The sequence below is a fragment of the Chinchilla lanigera genome, unplaced genomic scaffold, assembly GCF_000276665.1.
Source record: "Chinchilla lanigera isolate Chin_1 unplaced genomic scaffold, ChiLan1.0 scaffold00067, whole genome shotgun sequence".
Taxonomy (NCBI): Eukaryota; Metazoa; Chordata; class Mammalia; order Rodentia; family Chinchillidae; genus Chinchilla; species Chinchilla lanigera.
The window spans coordinates 3825359-3840541 of record NW_004955468.1 but is presented as its reverse complement, the minus strand read 5'-3'; the positions used below and the strand labels follow the sequence as shown (position 1 = coordinate 3840541).

At 37.3% G+C, this 15183-nt stretch overlaps 1 protein-coding gene across 3 annotated transcripts in view; it reads right to left on the bottom strand.

Annotated features, from left to right (window-relative positions):
* The window catches only part of Lsm14a (LSM14A mRNA processing body assembly factor), a 63345-nt gene that overhangs the window by 22700 nt on the left and 25462 nt on the right, over positions 1 to 15183 (bottom strand). For all 3 annotated transcript variants that reach the window (XM_005400001.2, XM_005399998.2, XM_005399999.2), the window contains exons 2-3: positions 6374 to 6537; positions 3159 to 3288 (exon numbers count right to left, since the gene is read on the bottom strand). In XM_005400001.2, coding sequence (XP_005400058.1) covers positions 3159 to 3288; positions 6374 to 6537 — 294 coding nt within the window. The remainder of the gene's footprint in view (positions 1 to 3158; positions 3289 to 6373; positions 6538 to 15183) is intronic.

Here is a 15183-nt window from a genome sequence, read left to right as displayed (position 1 = left end):
AAAAAAAAAAAAAAAAAAGAAATACATAAAAATATAAAGTTTTGCAAGCAATATATGATCCCAACCACAACTACTCCACACTACCCTTACAGTGTAAAAGTAGCCATAAAAGCCAGGCGTGGTGGTACACGCCTGTAATTCCAGCTCTTGGGAGGCTAAGGCAGGAGGATCACTGCAAATTCAAGGCCACCCTGGGCTCCATTGTGAGTTCAAGGTCAGCTTACACTACAAAGTGGGACCAAAAAACCAAAAATAAAATAAAATAAATAGCCATAGAAAACATGTAAATAAGTGGGTATAGCTGCGCTGCAATAAAACTTCATTACTTTTGGGATAATTCTCTTCTTTTCTAGCTTCTTAGGCTGGTAGCTTAGAGTACTGATTTCAAAAAGTCTTATTTTTTACTATACACATTTAAAGTTACAAGCGTATCCTTAAGCAATGCTTTTGTTCCACCTACAAGTTTTTGAGATTGCATTTTAATGGTTGTTAAATTAGAAATTCTTTTAACTTAAAATTTTCCTATGACTTCACCTTTGATGTATTAGTAATTAACAAGTTTACTCCATTTCACATCATTTGGAGATTTTTCAAATCACCTTTATTAATTTCAAATTTAATTTTCTTGTGGTTGAGAAGATACCATGCATGATTTCAGTCCTTTTGGAACTTAATATAACTTGTTTTATGGCCCAGGATTTGATCCATGTTACTGACTAATCCATTTCTACTTTAAAAAACCAAATATATTATTAACTATTGAGTATACTGTTTTTTCAAAAGTAACATACTGAGGAGGATTATTAAGACTTTCTAAACTGATCCTTGAATTATTATGAAGAATTTACCTCTGTTAGCAGTCCTGGATTTATCTGCCTTGTCTGTCATTAACATATTTAATGTTTTCTTCTTGATGTTTATGGTACGTCCTTTTCCTAGTCGTAGAATGTTTAACTCCTTTACATTTTACCAAAGTAAATCTTTTTGTATATGTGCTGCCAAAGTGACTGCACAAAGTACATTTTTTGTTTGTTATTAACTTTTTGTTATTTTGAAGCTGGGTCCCACTTTGTAGCCTACGCTAGCCTTGCACTCACTATCTTCCCGCCTCAGCTTCCTCGATACTGAGATCCTAGGTGTGCAACTTTAACAATTCTTAGTCTGACGTGTGTTATCATCCTGGTTTTAAAATTTATACGCAGGGTCAGGGATATAGTTCAGTGGCACAAGCAGCTGCCTGGTAAGCACAAGGTCCTGAGTTCGATTCCCAGTACAAAAAAAAAAATTCATATACGTATGTTCTAATTCATCAAATATGGTGAATAAAAATCTGTACAAACATTGGAGAGCTAAGAGAATCATCATCCAAATAGCTGGTTGACAATTTAATGAACTAAAAAAAATGTTTGTATGTCATCTACAGCCATACCACCTTGAAGGCACCTGACCGTGTCTAAAATGTACACATATTTATTTGGTCAATGTTCCTCCATCGTGCCCTAAGAGAATTATGAGACCTAGCATGACATGCAATGCTAGCAGACGTGTCTCAATTATCTGTAAACAACCAGATGACCTCATTAAGTAAGTAATGGGAAAAAGTAAATAAAAATGAGGGAGAAAAGACTCCACGCTCCTACTGATTATAGTTCAGGTTGGGCTTGAACTCATTTTGTATCCCAGGCTAGCCTCCAACTTGCAACAATCCTCCTGCCTCAGCCTCTCTGAGTGCTGGGATTACAGGTATGCGCCACCACACCTGGCAATAACAAAATAATGCTGATAAAATTCTGGGGTTTAGCAAAATTTTTGTGAAAAATAGTGTCTCAGTATAGATTTCACTTGTATATTTTTATCAGAAATAAATCATAGCATCTTTTAAAATATGCTTAAGGATCATTTCTACTTCTTTTTCTGTGAATTGTTAAGTTCCTTGCCCAATTTTGTTGGGTTGATGATCTTTTCTATTTAGAAGAGCCCTTTATAAAAGAATACTAACATAGTGCAAAAACTGCAAATAAATTATTAACAATGTACTACTAATAATACAGATGGTGCCCAACTTATAATAGTTTGACCTAATATTTTTTAGACTTAAAGACAGTATTTTTCAGTAGAGACTATACTCTATACTCTCATCTTTTTCCAGGCTAGGCATAAGCAGCATGATACCTTCTTATGATGCTGGGGGCAGCAGCAAGCTGCAGCTCCCAATGACCTATGTGAGCACAGGAGTGCACGCATACTCTACAGTGTACTGTGCTGCCAGTGTATTTTGGATACTGTTTTGTGCTTTTACATCTCATCATTTCTACAAATGCCCATCTGTGTGAACAAGAGCTTATTTGACACTTTATTCTGAGTATATTTAAGGTGGAACAAATTAACCTTTGTTGGGTATTACATGTATTAAATGCATTTTTGACTCATTTCCAATTTATGTTTAGCATGAAAACCCACTGTAAGTTGAAAAGCATCTGTGTATGAAAATTTAAATGGAAAAAAAATCTCCCCATAAATAGCAATAGTATAATTCTGATTCATTTTACCCTTTAAAAATCAGAATACGAACTAAAAATGATAGAAGGCGGCTCGATTTGTGCTAACAAAATTAGTTAATTCCTTTTCTGTTTCTTGTTTATTTGAGGCAGTGTCTTGCTAGCTGGCCCTGAACTTTAAGCATTCCTCCTTCCTCTGCTTCCCAAGAAAGCACTAGGATTATAAGTGTGCATCAAAATGTTTTTTGTTTTTGTTTTTTCTGAGACAGGGTCTCACTACATAGCTCAGACTGGCCTTGAACTCTTGGCAACCCTCCTGCTGCAGCCTCTCAAGTGCTTTGCCACCACACCGGCTTGGCAATGTGTTCTTTATAACTTTTGAGGTTATAAAAGGAACATTAAACAACATTTCTAACAGTATGTGGCGCATGCCTGTAATCCTAGCACTCGGGAAGCTGAGGTAGGAGGATTGTTGCAAGTTTGAGACCATCGTGGGCTACAAAGTGAGCTCAAGGCCAGTGTGAACTGCATAGTGAGACCTTGTGTCAAAAAGACAAAAAAAAAAAAAAAAAAAAAATATGGGGTAAGAGTTTGTAGTAAGATCCTATACCTTTGTGATAAAGGGAAATTAAAAAAAAAAAAAAAAAGCGCACCACATACCAACACCAACAGCACCAAACTGCTGCCCAACCAATGAACTTGGACTGAACTGGCTGTATGTCGGCATCCTGCCAAAAGGTCCATAGGAACCCACTGACTGGAATGATGAAGTAGATGAACCTAATGAAGACTGAAAGAAGAAAATAAAGTCATTTTTCTAAGCACTAAGCAACATATATATAATGAAGAGAAATTCAGATTTTAAAAATCCAATGAAGGTATGAGATTGTAATGCCTAGAAACAAAATAAATTACAATGACTTACAACAGGTTACTATTACAGTTTAACACTCTGATTTCAGTGTTCATCTACATGTGCCAATTATATACAATGTGATTTACAAACACATTGTAATATATACTCTAAGAATTCTATAGTGGATTTAGGAGAGAATAAATGAAAAGTTTACTTCACTAAGTAAATTAATTAAAGGAAAATCACATTCAGTGATACTGGGTTTCATTCTGATACTGACATAAATAAGCATCTTACTTGTGATTTTTCCTTTGCTTTCAATCATACCCCATGCAAAACCATTTACATTTTTACATGTAGTTACAGTAGGCTGAGGAATATTTTATATAAACCTTAATTTATTAAGCCTCAAATATATTTTAATATATGTTTTATTTACCTTATTGTAAAGTATTTCATGATATAAACAAACTACATTAAAGGGTACTGGTAGATAAGCCCACTTATGGCAGGATATTACCTTGTGTTTACTGCTAATACCAAGCACATGACAGGTACTCAATAAATACTGCTGAATGAATAAAACAATCAAACTGAAGATTAAGAAATTCAACACCATTCTGATTTGTGCTCTTTGTCCTCCTTCTATAAAAATTATCAAAAGATACATGTAAGATAACATAACAGTATAGGCAGCTATCTCTATTAAGAATGTGTCTCTTCTTTCTCCATCTAAGAGATTCACATTTGTCAGGATTCCTTCAGATTTCCTTCTAAAAAAAATAAAACTTAAAAAGGGAGGGACAAAGTCCTGTACACTGATGTATGCCTGTCATTCCAGCACTGACAAATGCTGAGGCAAGAGGATCTAAAGTTGAAGTCCTACCTGGGCAACATAAACTTAGCAAGATCTTGTCTCCAAAAAAAGGAGAAGGGCTATAACTCACTGGAGAAGCAACCCTGCATTCAATCGCCAGTACTACAAGACAAAAAACAGACAGAAAGAACAGAATAAAAAAGGAACAACAGCTGAGTGTGGTGGTGCACACCTGTAAGAAGGCTGAGGCAGGAGGATGGAGGCCCGGACTCGAAGTGACTTCCAGGCCAGCCTGAACTGCATAGTGAAACCCTGTCTCAAAGATCAAAAAAAAAAAAAAAAAGAGGAAAAGAGGGATGGCTCAGGTGTGAGGACAGATGCTTATTGTCCTGGCCATTTGCAGGGGTTGAGGAAAGAGAATCACAAGTTTGAATCTAACCTGGGAAACTTAGCAAGCCCTATCTCTAAACAAAAAATAAGAAGGGCTGGTGATACAGCTGAGTGGTAGAGCACTTGTCTAGAATGTATGAGGCCCTGGTTCAATCCACAGTATTACTATCAAAAAAAAAAAAAAGCATTTTGTGGAAAATTAAGATTTTATCATTCACAGCATAACAAAGGGAAGTTAATACAGAACAATTTAAAAGAACCTACCCCAACAAGCACATTTTAGTACAGCTGACAAAAATTTTTGACAAGAAAAAGGTTAAAAAAAATGAATACAGAAGGAAAACTGTGGGAGGGTCCTAACTTTTAATCACTTATGCTCACAAGTCAAAGTATTCTTTATGTGCCAGGCATGCTACAAAAGCTGTAATCTCGCCACTCAGGAGGCCACGGTAGAAGATCTTAAGTTGGAGGCCAGCGTAACACACACGCACACACACACACGCACACCCAACCAACCAAAAACCCAGCAAGCAACAGGCATGGTTGTAATCCCAGCACTGAGGAGGCTGAGGCAGGAGGACTGCTGTGAGTTTGAAGCTAGCCTGGACCCTGTCTCAAAAACAAAACAAAACAAAACACAAAACAAAAACTACTCCCCCCAAAACACACAAAAAACCCCCAAACAAAAAACCGAATCAAAACAAAACAAATGGATCTCATGTTATGAACATTCATAGATGTAAACAAACCATAGAAGTAGCTCCCGTGTGTTGGACACTGTCACAGCTGTGCTGGACAGTGCGAGGGGCAGTGTACAGTAGTACAGTGCTCAGTCAGAGCCCACGGTGCCAGAAGCAAGAGGAAAAGCAGTGCTGACAGGGAGGGACTGCTAGGAGGCGCAAAGCAACATACATCGGACATTTGTGTCAAACGTGTATGAGACTCACTTTGTGGGATTTATGAATGTTCTTCTGGAACTTGTCAAGCCAAGGACTTAATATAATGGATCTCCTCTTTAAGTCATAATTTACAATTATCAGGCATCATGTATTTCTATTTTTTGATAAAATATACAAAATTCCAATTTTTTCTGACAATACTTATTTTTTTATTTAGGAAATTTAAGTACTTATCTATATTAAAATCCTTTTACCTATACTTGTTATTTATCACTGCAAATCATATATAATGTGATTCAACATTTTCTCCCATTCCTCCTAATAACTTTACTTAAGAGTAGCTACTATCTTTCTAGATTATAACATGAATCATTATCTGAACAGGGAAGTAGCACTGATCTTAGATTCTGGAGCCTGATTCCCTGGATCCACTCAAACTGGCTCCATCTCAACTTCTTCACTTTTGAAAGAGAAAAATTACAGTACCAATGTGTCATGAATTATGAGGACTGACTTAAAATATGCAGACTGACTGTACTTTGAAAAGCACTTCTTATAGATAGCTCTCAATACATGTTAGCCATTGTAACAATGCAACATTAAAATATTAAAATATTTTATCATAAAAGTAAATTCTTCATCTATTGCTTACCTTATTTACTCCCAATTTATGAACCATCTAGGTAAGAATATTATACAGGTAATTTAAATTATCCAGGTAACTTCAAAATGGTAAGCTCTATGAACATTCAATTGGGAAAGATAGCCGAGGCTAGCTGTGTGTGTGTGTGTGCGTGTGTGACAGAGAGAGAGAGAGAGAGAGAGAGAGAGAGAGAGAGAGAGAGAGAGACAGAGAGACAGAGAGACAGAGATATTTATTCCTCCACTGCAACGCAAATTTACCACCAGTTACCTGAACAATAGCTGGGTCCTGAGGCAAAGAACACTGTGGTTTTGGTGGCTCACAAACAGTGAGGTCTTTAATATCACTCCCACGGAATATAATGTATTCAAAGACTTCATCTCGAGGTGGTATTGGACGATCTGTTGGCCTGTCTTCTGTACCAAAGGATCGAACTGGTGAGAAAACAGAGGACATGAGAAATGTATCCACTATTCATCATATTTATGTAGGGCCTCATCTAAGTATTCTGTTCCAAGTATCAAGCAAAAGTTTTGAAATATCATCTGTGAGAAAGTATTTACTGATCTGTGGTTAAATAAAAATCTGTGGAAAAAAAAATTAAAGCTGATGAGAAAGTTTTACCTAAGTGGCCTGCCCCCAGCCTGTGTTCTCCACAGCACAAGGCAAGAGACTTGATAACCAACAAACTGACCTGACTGAAGAAGAGACCAATACCCAGGGAGAGTTTTGCTTTAGAACTGAAGTGATGCCCTTACCACAGAGACTAGGTGAGAGACAGCCTTGGCAGTTAGTGTTGGAGAGGGCTAAACAGGGATCTCCTAGGAGGCTCGGGCTCAGACCAGGAAGATCCCAGGACCTGTACTGTGTTGTGAGAGTCACCATCATAGTGGGTGGTCTTGAAGAAGAAGGTATTTAGCCTAGTAGTATGTTTGTATTCTGGTACCGCTGGCTACATCCAGCAGAAATTAGTGGTTTGAACTACTATAGGTCAATATAAGGACGGCCTAACTGTCTTCACTTAAATCACAGTTCTCTTTGTTTCGGTTAAAGGGCTGTTCATGAATGGTTTCTAGGGTCTGTCTTTTTTTTTTTGGTTTTTCTCCGGTACCAGGAACCGAACTCACGACCTTGCGCTTGCCAGGCAGGCGCTTTGCCGCTGAGCTAAATCCCCAGCCCCTAGGGTCTGTCATTATCCAGTTGAAATTTGATGCCACTGTTGTTGCTGAATTTACAACAGCCAAGGTAACATAGTAGTAGTTGGCAATCAGTTTTCTCTCTATGCCAATATCCGGATTGCCCGTGGGTCATAAACGACACAGTGGTTTACACTCCCAAGAAGAATGGGGTACTAGGCAAAATAATTTGCAAACCCCAGCACAAAAACAAAAACACAGGAACAGGAAAAGACAAGGCAACCAAATGCCTCAAAACACTGCCAACTCTCCCTAGATTGGCTCAAGGGGCACAGAAGGGGAAGAAATCATAAATTACACAACAGATAAATTTGAAAGGGGACCAATGGAGGTTAAAACAGTTCAATAAAGTACTTGGAGAATTTAAAGATGCGATAACTTATCAAATAATGACCCTAGCGAAACAAATGATCAGCAAGTCTAGAGAAGACACGGATACACAGTTAATGAAGCTAAAGAAAGAGATGCAAAACATGAATGCCCAGCATAGAAAAGAATGGGAGCCTGTAAGAAAGGTCAAAACAGAAATCCAGGAAATCTAAAATGTGATTGAAAGTATGGGTAGCAGAAACAACCAACGTGAAGACAGTGTCAGATCTAGAGGTGAGGGTTGAGGCCAATAATCAATTAATGAGAGATACATTAAAAACAACAAGGGAACATGAAAAATGGATCCAAGAGCTTCTAGATGATTCAGAGAGGAACAATGAAAAAAACATGGAAAAAAAAAAAAAAAAGAGGAACAATGAACTGGAATTAGTGAAAAATCAGAAGACAGCCCTGAAGCATAAAAATCTGTTTACACAAGTGATAGCAGGAAACTTTCTAGACATGGAAAAAGAATTTAATACACACATAAGTAAAGCATATAGAATTCCAAATACCCATGATCAGAAAAAAAAAAAACCATCCATGCCATATAAATATTAAAATACCAGAAATACAACACAAAAACAGAATCTTAAAGGCTGCTAGAAGGGGCTGGGGATTTAGCTCAGTGGCAAAGCACCTGCCTGGCAAGTGCAAGGTCATGAGTTTGATTCCTGGTACCAGAAGAAAACCAAAAAAAAAAAAAAAAAAGCTGCTAGAGAGAAACAACAAATCACCAATAAAGGAAAACCCATCAGAATTATAACAGGTTTCTTAACACAAACCTTGAAGGCAAGAACAGCATGAAACAAACTGGTTTAAGCTCTTAAAGAAAACAACCTCCAACTTAGACTGTTATATTCTGCAAAATTACCTTTCAAAATTCATGGAAAAATAGTATACTTCCACAATAAAGGAAACCTAAAGAAATTTATGATTACCAAATCAACACTTCAAAAAATTCTCAAGGGTATTTTAGAAGGGAGACAATGAAGCTAACACCAAGAGGCTCAGTAAAATGAATACCTCAACTAGGGCTAGCAATTAAGTAGAAGAGAAATAAAACATAACAGCAACAGGAAATTAATGCTGGACAAGAATAAGTCAGTATCTTTCAATTATAACTATCAATGTAAATGGATTGAACTCACCAGTCAAAAGACAGCTTAGCAGAATGGATCAAGAAACAAAATCCAATGGTGTACTATATACAAGTAACACATTTAACACAGAAATTAATTCATAGACTAAAAACCAAAGGATGGAAAACAATATTCCATGTAATGGGAACCTGAAATCAAGCAGTAGTAGCTATTCTATTTTGAGATAAAGTGGATTTCAAGTCAAAACTGATCAAAAGAAGCAAGAGAGGACAATACATCCTGGTTAACAGAACTATTTAACAGGAAGAAATAACAATTATAAACATATATGGAGCCAGGTATGGTGGTGCATACCTGTAATCCCAGCACTTGGATCACTGTGAGTTTGAGGTCAGCCTGGGCTACAAAGTGAGTTCAAAGTTAGCCTGAATTGCATAGTGAAATCCTGTCCCAAAAAGACATAAATAAAACAAAACAAAAATCCCTCCACCCCCCCAAAAAAACCCCCAAAACCAACCAAACAAAAAATTCCAAACATTTAACACTATGATATGGTGAATTCAAGTTCACAAAACAAATTCTAATGAAAGATCGGGTAATCAATACAATTAAAGCAGGGGATCTCAATACCCTACTATCACAAATAGATCAACTAAACAAACAAAATCAACAAAAAAGTGTAACAGTTGAACCAAACCTTGGAACAAATGGACTTAATAGATATATAGTGTTCAACCCAACAACAGAGTATTCTTTTTGGCTGCACATGGTAATTTCTCCAAAACAGACCACATACTAGCTAATAAAGCATGCTTCAGTAAATGAATTGAAATTTTACCATTCATATTATCAGATTACAGTGCAATGAAACTAGAAATCAATAGCAAAAGAAACCACAGAAACTATATAAACACAGGGAAATTAAACAATACACTCTTGAGTAGCAGTAAAGGCTGCTAGAGAAAATAAAGGAAAAAATAAAACAGTAAAGCAGTAAAAATAAGACAGTAAAGGCTGCTAGAGAAAATTAAGGAAAAAATAAGATAGTCCCTAGAATTAAATGATAATGCCAGTACAACATACCAGAGCTTATGGGACACAATGAAAGCAGTCCTATGAGGGAAGTTTATAGCAGTGAATGCTCACATCAGAAAATAAATGAGTCAAATAAATAACCTATTGACGCATCTCTGTTTTGTCTTAGAAAAACAAAACAGTCCAAACCCAGAGCTTGCACATGGAAGGAAATTACAAAGCTTTGAGCAGAACTTAAAATCGAAAAGGTAGGTCTTTGAAAGAATAAAAATAGACAAACTCTTAGCCAATCTTACCAAAAAAAAGAAAACAAAAGTCACAAATTAATGCAATTAGAAATGAAAAAGGTAAAATTTCAATGGACACTGCTGAAATCCAGAAAATTATTAGCAACTATTTCACAAATATATATGCCAAAAAATACATATATGCCAAGTAATTGGAGAATTCAGAGGAAATGGAGATTCATAGATACATATGAATTACCAAAATGGAACCATGAAGATTAAAAATCTTGAACAATCCAATTAACAATAGGCAATGAAACTGAAAAAGTAATAATAATATAAAAAATTACTAACTATGAAAGGCCCAGGACCTGATAGATTCATAGTTGAATTCTCCAAGAACTTTAGGGAAGATCTAACACCAATATGCCTTAAACTTTTCAATGAAATTGAGAGGGAGGGAGTACTTTTTCAAAATCATTCTTGGAAGCTAACATTATCCTCACTCTAAAACCAGGCAAGGGGGCCGGGAAAATAGCTCAGTGGCACAGTGCCTGCCTGGCAAGTATGAAGTTGCGAGTTTGATTCCTGGTACCAAAAATAAACAAACAAAAAAATAAAAACCAGACAAGCACACAACCAACAAAGAGAACCATAGGCCAATTTCTCTAAAACACACACACACAAATCCTTAATTAGATACTGGCAAACAGCAACAGATCATCAAAAAGATCATACACCATGAGCAAGTAGGCTTTAAGCCCAGGGATGCAAGGATGCTTCAACATATGCAAATCAATAAAAATAACTCATCACATAAACCTAAGCAAAGAGGAAAATCACAAGATCATTTCAGTAAATGCAGATAAAGCCTTTCACAAAACCTAGGATCTATTCATGTTAAAAACCCTGAGGAAAGGTGTTTTTTGTTTTTTTTTTTTAAAATGTCAACATGATAAAAGCCATTTATGATCAATCTAGTAACATCACATTAAATGGGGAAAAGCTGAAAGCCTTCCTTCTAAAATCAGGAACAGGCCAAGGATGTCCATTATCACCACTCCTGTTCAATACAGTCCACGAAACACAAGCAAGAGCAACCAGGCAAGAGAAAGAAAGAAAAAGGGATATGTATAGAAAAGCACAAAGTAAGAAAGAAAGAAAAAAAAAAGAACAATATAAAAATATTATTATTTGCAAATGACACAATCCTTTTTTTTTGGCGGGGGGAGGGGGGTACCGGGAATTGAACTCAGGACCTTGCACTTGCCAGGCAGGCGCTGTGCCACTGATCTATATCCCTGGTTCCCATAATAGTTTCAAGACCCAAAAAATTGAATCAAAAGACTTCTAGAATTGGGGGCTGGGGATTTAGCTCAGCAGCACAGTGCCTGCCTGGCAAGTGCGAGGTCGTGAGTTTGATTCCTGGTACCAGGAAAAAAACAACAACAACAAAAAAAGACTTCTAGAATTGATAGCCAAATTCAGCACTGTAGCAGGATACCAAACAAACACACAGAAATCAGTAGTATTTCTATACACTAGTAATGAACTGGTAAAGCAATTAGAAAAATAATATTATTCATAATAGCATAAAAAATTAAATATAGTACTTAGGTATTAACCTAAGGAAATGAAAGATCTGAACAATGAAAATTACATCACTCTGAAAAATGAAATCAAGGACATCAGAAAATGGAAAAATAAGCCCTGTTCCTGGATATGCAGAATCAACATAATCAAAATAGCTATACTTCCAAACCGTTACACAGATTTAATGCAAGCCCAATCAAAATATGAGCATCATTTTGCACAGAGGTAGAAAAAACAATCCTAAAATTTTTATGTAAGGGCTGGAGATATAGCTCAGCGGCACAGTGCCTGCCTGGCAAGCGCAAGGTTGTGAATTTGATTCCTGGTAACAGAAGGAAAAAAAAAATTTATATGGAGTCAGAAAGGACACAGAATAGCAAAAGCAATCTTGGATAACAAAAGCAAAGTATGTGGCATAGGAAAGCAGGGCGTGGCAAAGCTGGCTGGGGAAATAGGCATGACCTGTTAATTATAAGATCCCTGACACTGGCACAGGAAAGTTCCCAAAGCCCTGCACATGGAGTTCTTGAGAACTCCATGCACATGAGAACTTGAGCAGGTTTTCAATAGGGTGGCCTAGAGTTGACATCAGCCTTAGGCATGGGATCCCAGTACCACCTCTCAGGACTCATATATAGAAGTTCTTGAGATCTGGATAGCACAAAAGGAGAGGTTCGCCATGAATAGCTTACTGTGGTGGCTTCTCAAGATAGCCCACCCTGTGCCCGCTAGGAGGTATTTTTTATGTTGCTTTTTCCTCTTTACTTAGCCCAAGTTTGCACTGCAGACAGTTTCTCCCCTACTCTACACTTTTACTTTCTTGAATAAACTTGGCCACTGCTTTTTTTGCTCCACCGGAAGAACCTGGACTCTTAAATCCAGAGGGAGAGGTGAGCAACCCAGAACCCAGTAACATTTAGTTGGCAAGGCACTTTTAGAAGCAGGCTACCTGATATCAGCATCACAATCCCAGACGTGAAGTCATACTATAAAGTTACAATGATTAAAATGGCATGGTGCCGGGCGTGGTGGCGCACACCTGTAATCCCAGCACTTGGGAGGCTGAGACAGGAGGATTGTTGTGAGTTTGAGGCCAGCTTGGGCTACAAAGTGAGTTCATGGCCAGCATGAACTGTATAGTGAGAATCTGTCTCAAAACGACAAAAAAACCCCAAAAAGCCAAAAAAACTAAAAAAAAAAAAAAAAACAAAAAAACAAAAAAAACCCAGCATAGTATTGGCACAAAAACAGGAATGTGGATCAACGGGACAGAATACAAGAAGCACAAACAATCCTGGACACATGCACCTATTTGATCTTTGACAAAGCAGTCAAAAATATACTGTACACTGGAGGAAAGATAGCCTCTTCATTAAATGGTGCTAGGAAAACTGGCTATCCATATGCAGAAGAGTATGAATCTAGACCCATATCTCTCATCCTGTACTAAACTACAATAAAAATGGATCAAAGATCTAAATGTTAAAAGAGAAACACTTAAACTGATGGAAGATAAAACAGGTACACTACAGTGCTTGAAGACAGGCATAGGCAAGAACTTGCTGGACTGAACCCCAATGACACAAGAAATACTGACAATTAAATAAGACCATATCAAATTAAAAAGCTTCTATACAGCAAAGGTGACAACCAACAAAGTGAAGAGACAATCTAGAGAATGGGGGAAAAAAAAACTTGCCAGCTACTCCATGACAGAGGACTAACATCAAGAATATATAAAGAACTCAAAAAAATTAGATCCCCTCAAAATAACCAATCAAAAAATGGACAACTGAAATGAATAGACACTTCTTAGAAGTCCAAGCGGCCAATAAACACATGAAAAAATACTCACCATTGCTGGCTGTCCAAGAAATACAAATTAAAACTACACTGAGATACTGTCTTACCACAAAAAGAATGGCTACATCCAAAAATGCTGATGAAGTTGTGGGGGGAAAAGGAACTCTTCTACATTGTTGGTGGGAATGTAAACTAGTATAATCACTATAGAAATAAAAAAAAACCTAAGAATAGAAATTTGTTTGACTCAGGTATCCCCCTTTGAAGTATCTTCTCAAACAGTTAAAATCATATATACTCATGTTTATAGCAGCACAATTTATAATAGCTGGGTTTTAGAAACAGTGTAGGTCCTTATCGACAGATAAGGAAAATGTGGTGTAACAAAGAGTAGAGAGAAGGCATAGAATCAGCCAATTGTGGTGGCTCGTGCCTGTAATCCCAGCACGTGGGAGCTGAGGCAGGAGGATTGCTGTAAGACTAGACTACACTACTGTCTTGGTTACTTTTCTCTCATTGTTGAGACCAAACACCCACCACCCAAAACGAAGGAAGGAAAGGTCTATTTAGCTCACAGTTTGTGGAGGTTTCAGTCCATACTTGGCTGGCTCTGAAGCAGAAGATAGCAAAGCAACAAGAGCAAAGGGGGAAATGGCAGCCGAACAGCAAAGCAGCCAGAGCAAAGGGGCAGAATGGCAGGCAAGCAGCCTCTTTCCCTCCCTTACATTGTAAACAGGCTACCCCCACCTAAGGGGCGTCTAGATCTCATATAATCTCCATGCCCTCCTCTTGCACAGGCTCAGGATGTATACAAAGTAAGCACCATGGCTTCCTGCTGAGTCACTTAGCCAAACCTCTAGACTCCCCAAGTTGACACAATGTATCAACCATAACAATTACATAAGCAAGTTCAAGGCCAGCCTGCACTACAGAGTAGGACCCTGTCTTAACCTCCTCCCAAAACCCCAACCAACCACACAAAAAACCAAACCAAGAACAAAAACAGAAGGCATACAATCAAGAAAATTATTACAGAAAAGATGAAAAGAGAGAAACAGTAGAAGGAGTAAGCTTCCTTCAATCTCTCACAATGAAAGAAGGAAGGAAAAGGATAGGTAGGAAGGAGAGCAGAATCAAAGAAAGAGTACAAGGTCTTCAAAAGATAGAAGAAAAACATTCAAGGTTAATATTTATCACAGGAAAATAACAGCACAACTAAAAAATGCATCAAGAGCAAACAATACCCAATACAGTAAAATGAAATCACAGAAAGACAGTAATTTGGAGAAAAAGGAAACAAGAATTAAAGAAAAAATAGTATAGCAATGAAAGGTTACAGAGAGGATAGCTATGAAGATCCAGTGGCTAACTGGTATCCCAGAGGTGTACAACAGAATAAAGAAGGTGCACAATAGAATAAAAAGAAAATTTAAAAGCCCCATAACGTAAGAGTAATCACTCTGTTTTTTTTTTTTTTTTTTTTTTCTTTTCCTTTTTTTGAGTCAGGGTCTCACTGTGTAGTCCAGGCTGGCCTCGAACTCAAAGCAATTCTCCTGCCTCAGCCTTCCAAGTGCTGGGAATATATAGGTGTGTGCCACAATGTGAAGTAATAGTAATTTCTTGACACAAAGACCAAAATTTTAGTAAAGATTTCACTGTATTTCCAGAAACACACACACACACTGTGCACTAAAGGCCATACAAAATCTTACGCTTTGCTGTATCAAAATGAAGAACTCACAGAAACAATGGTA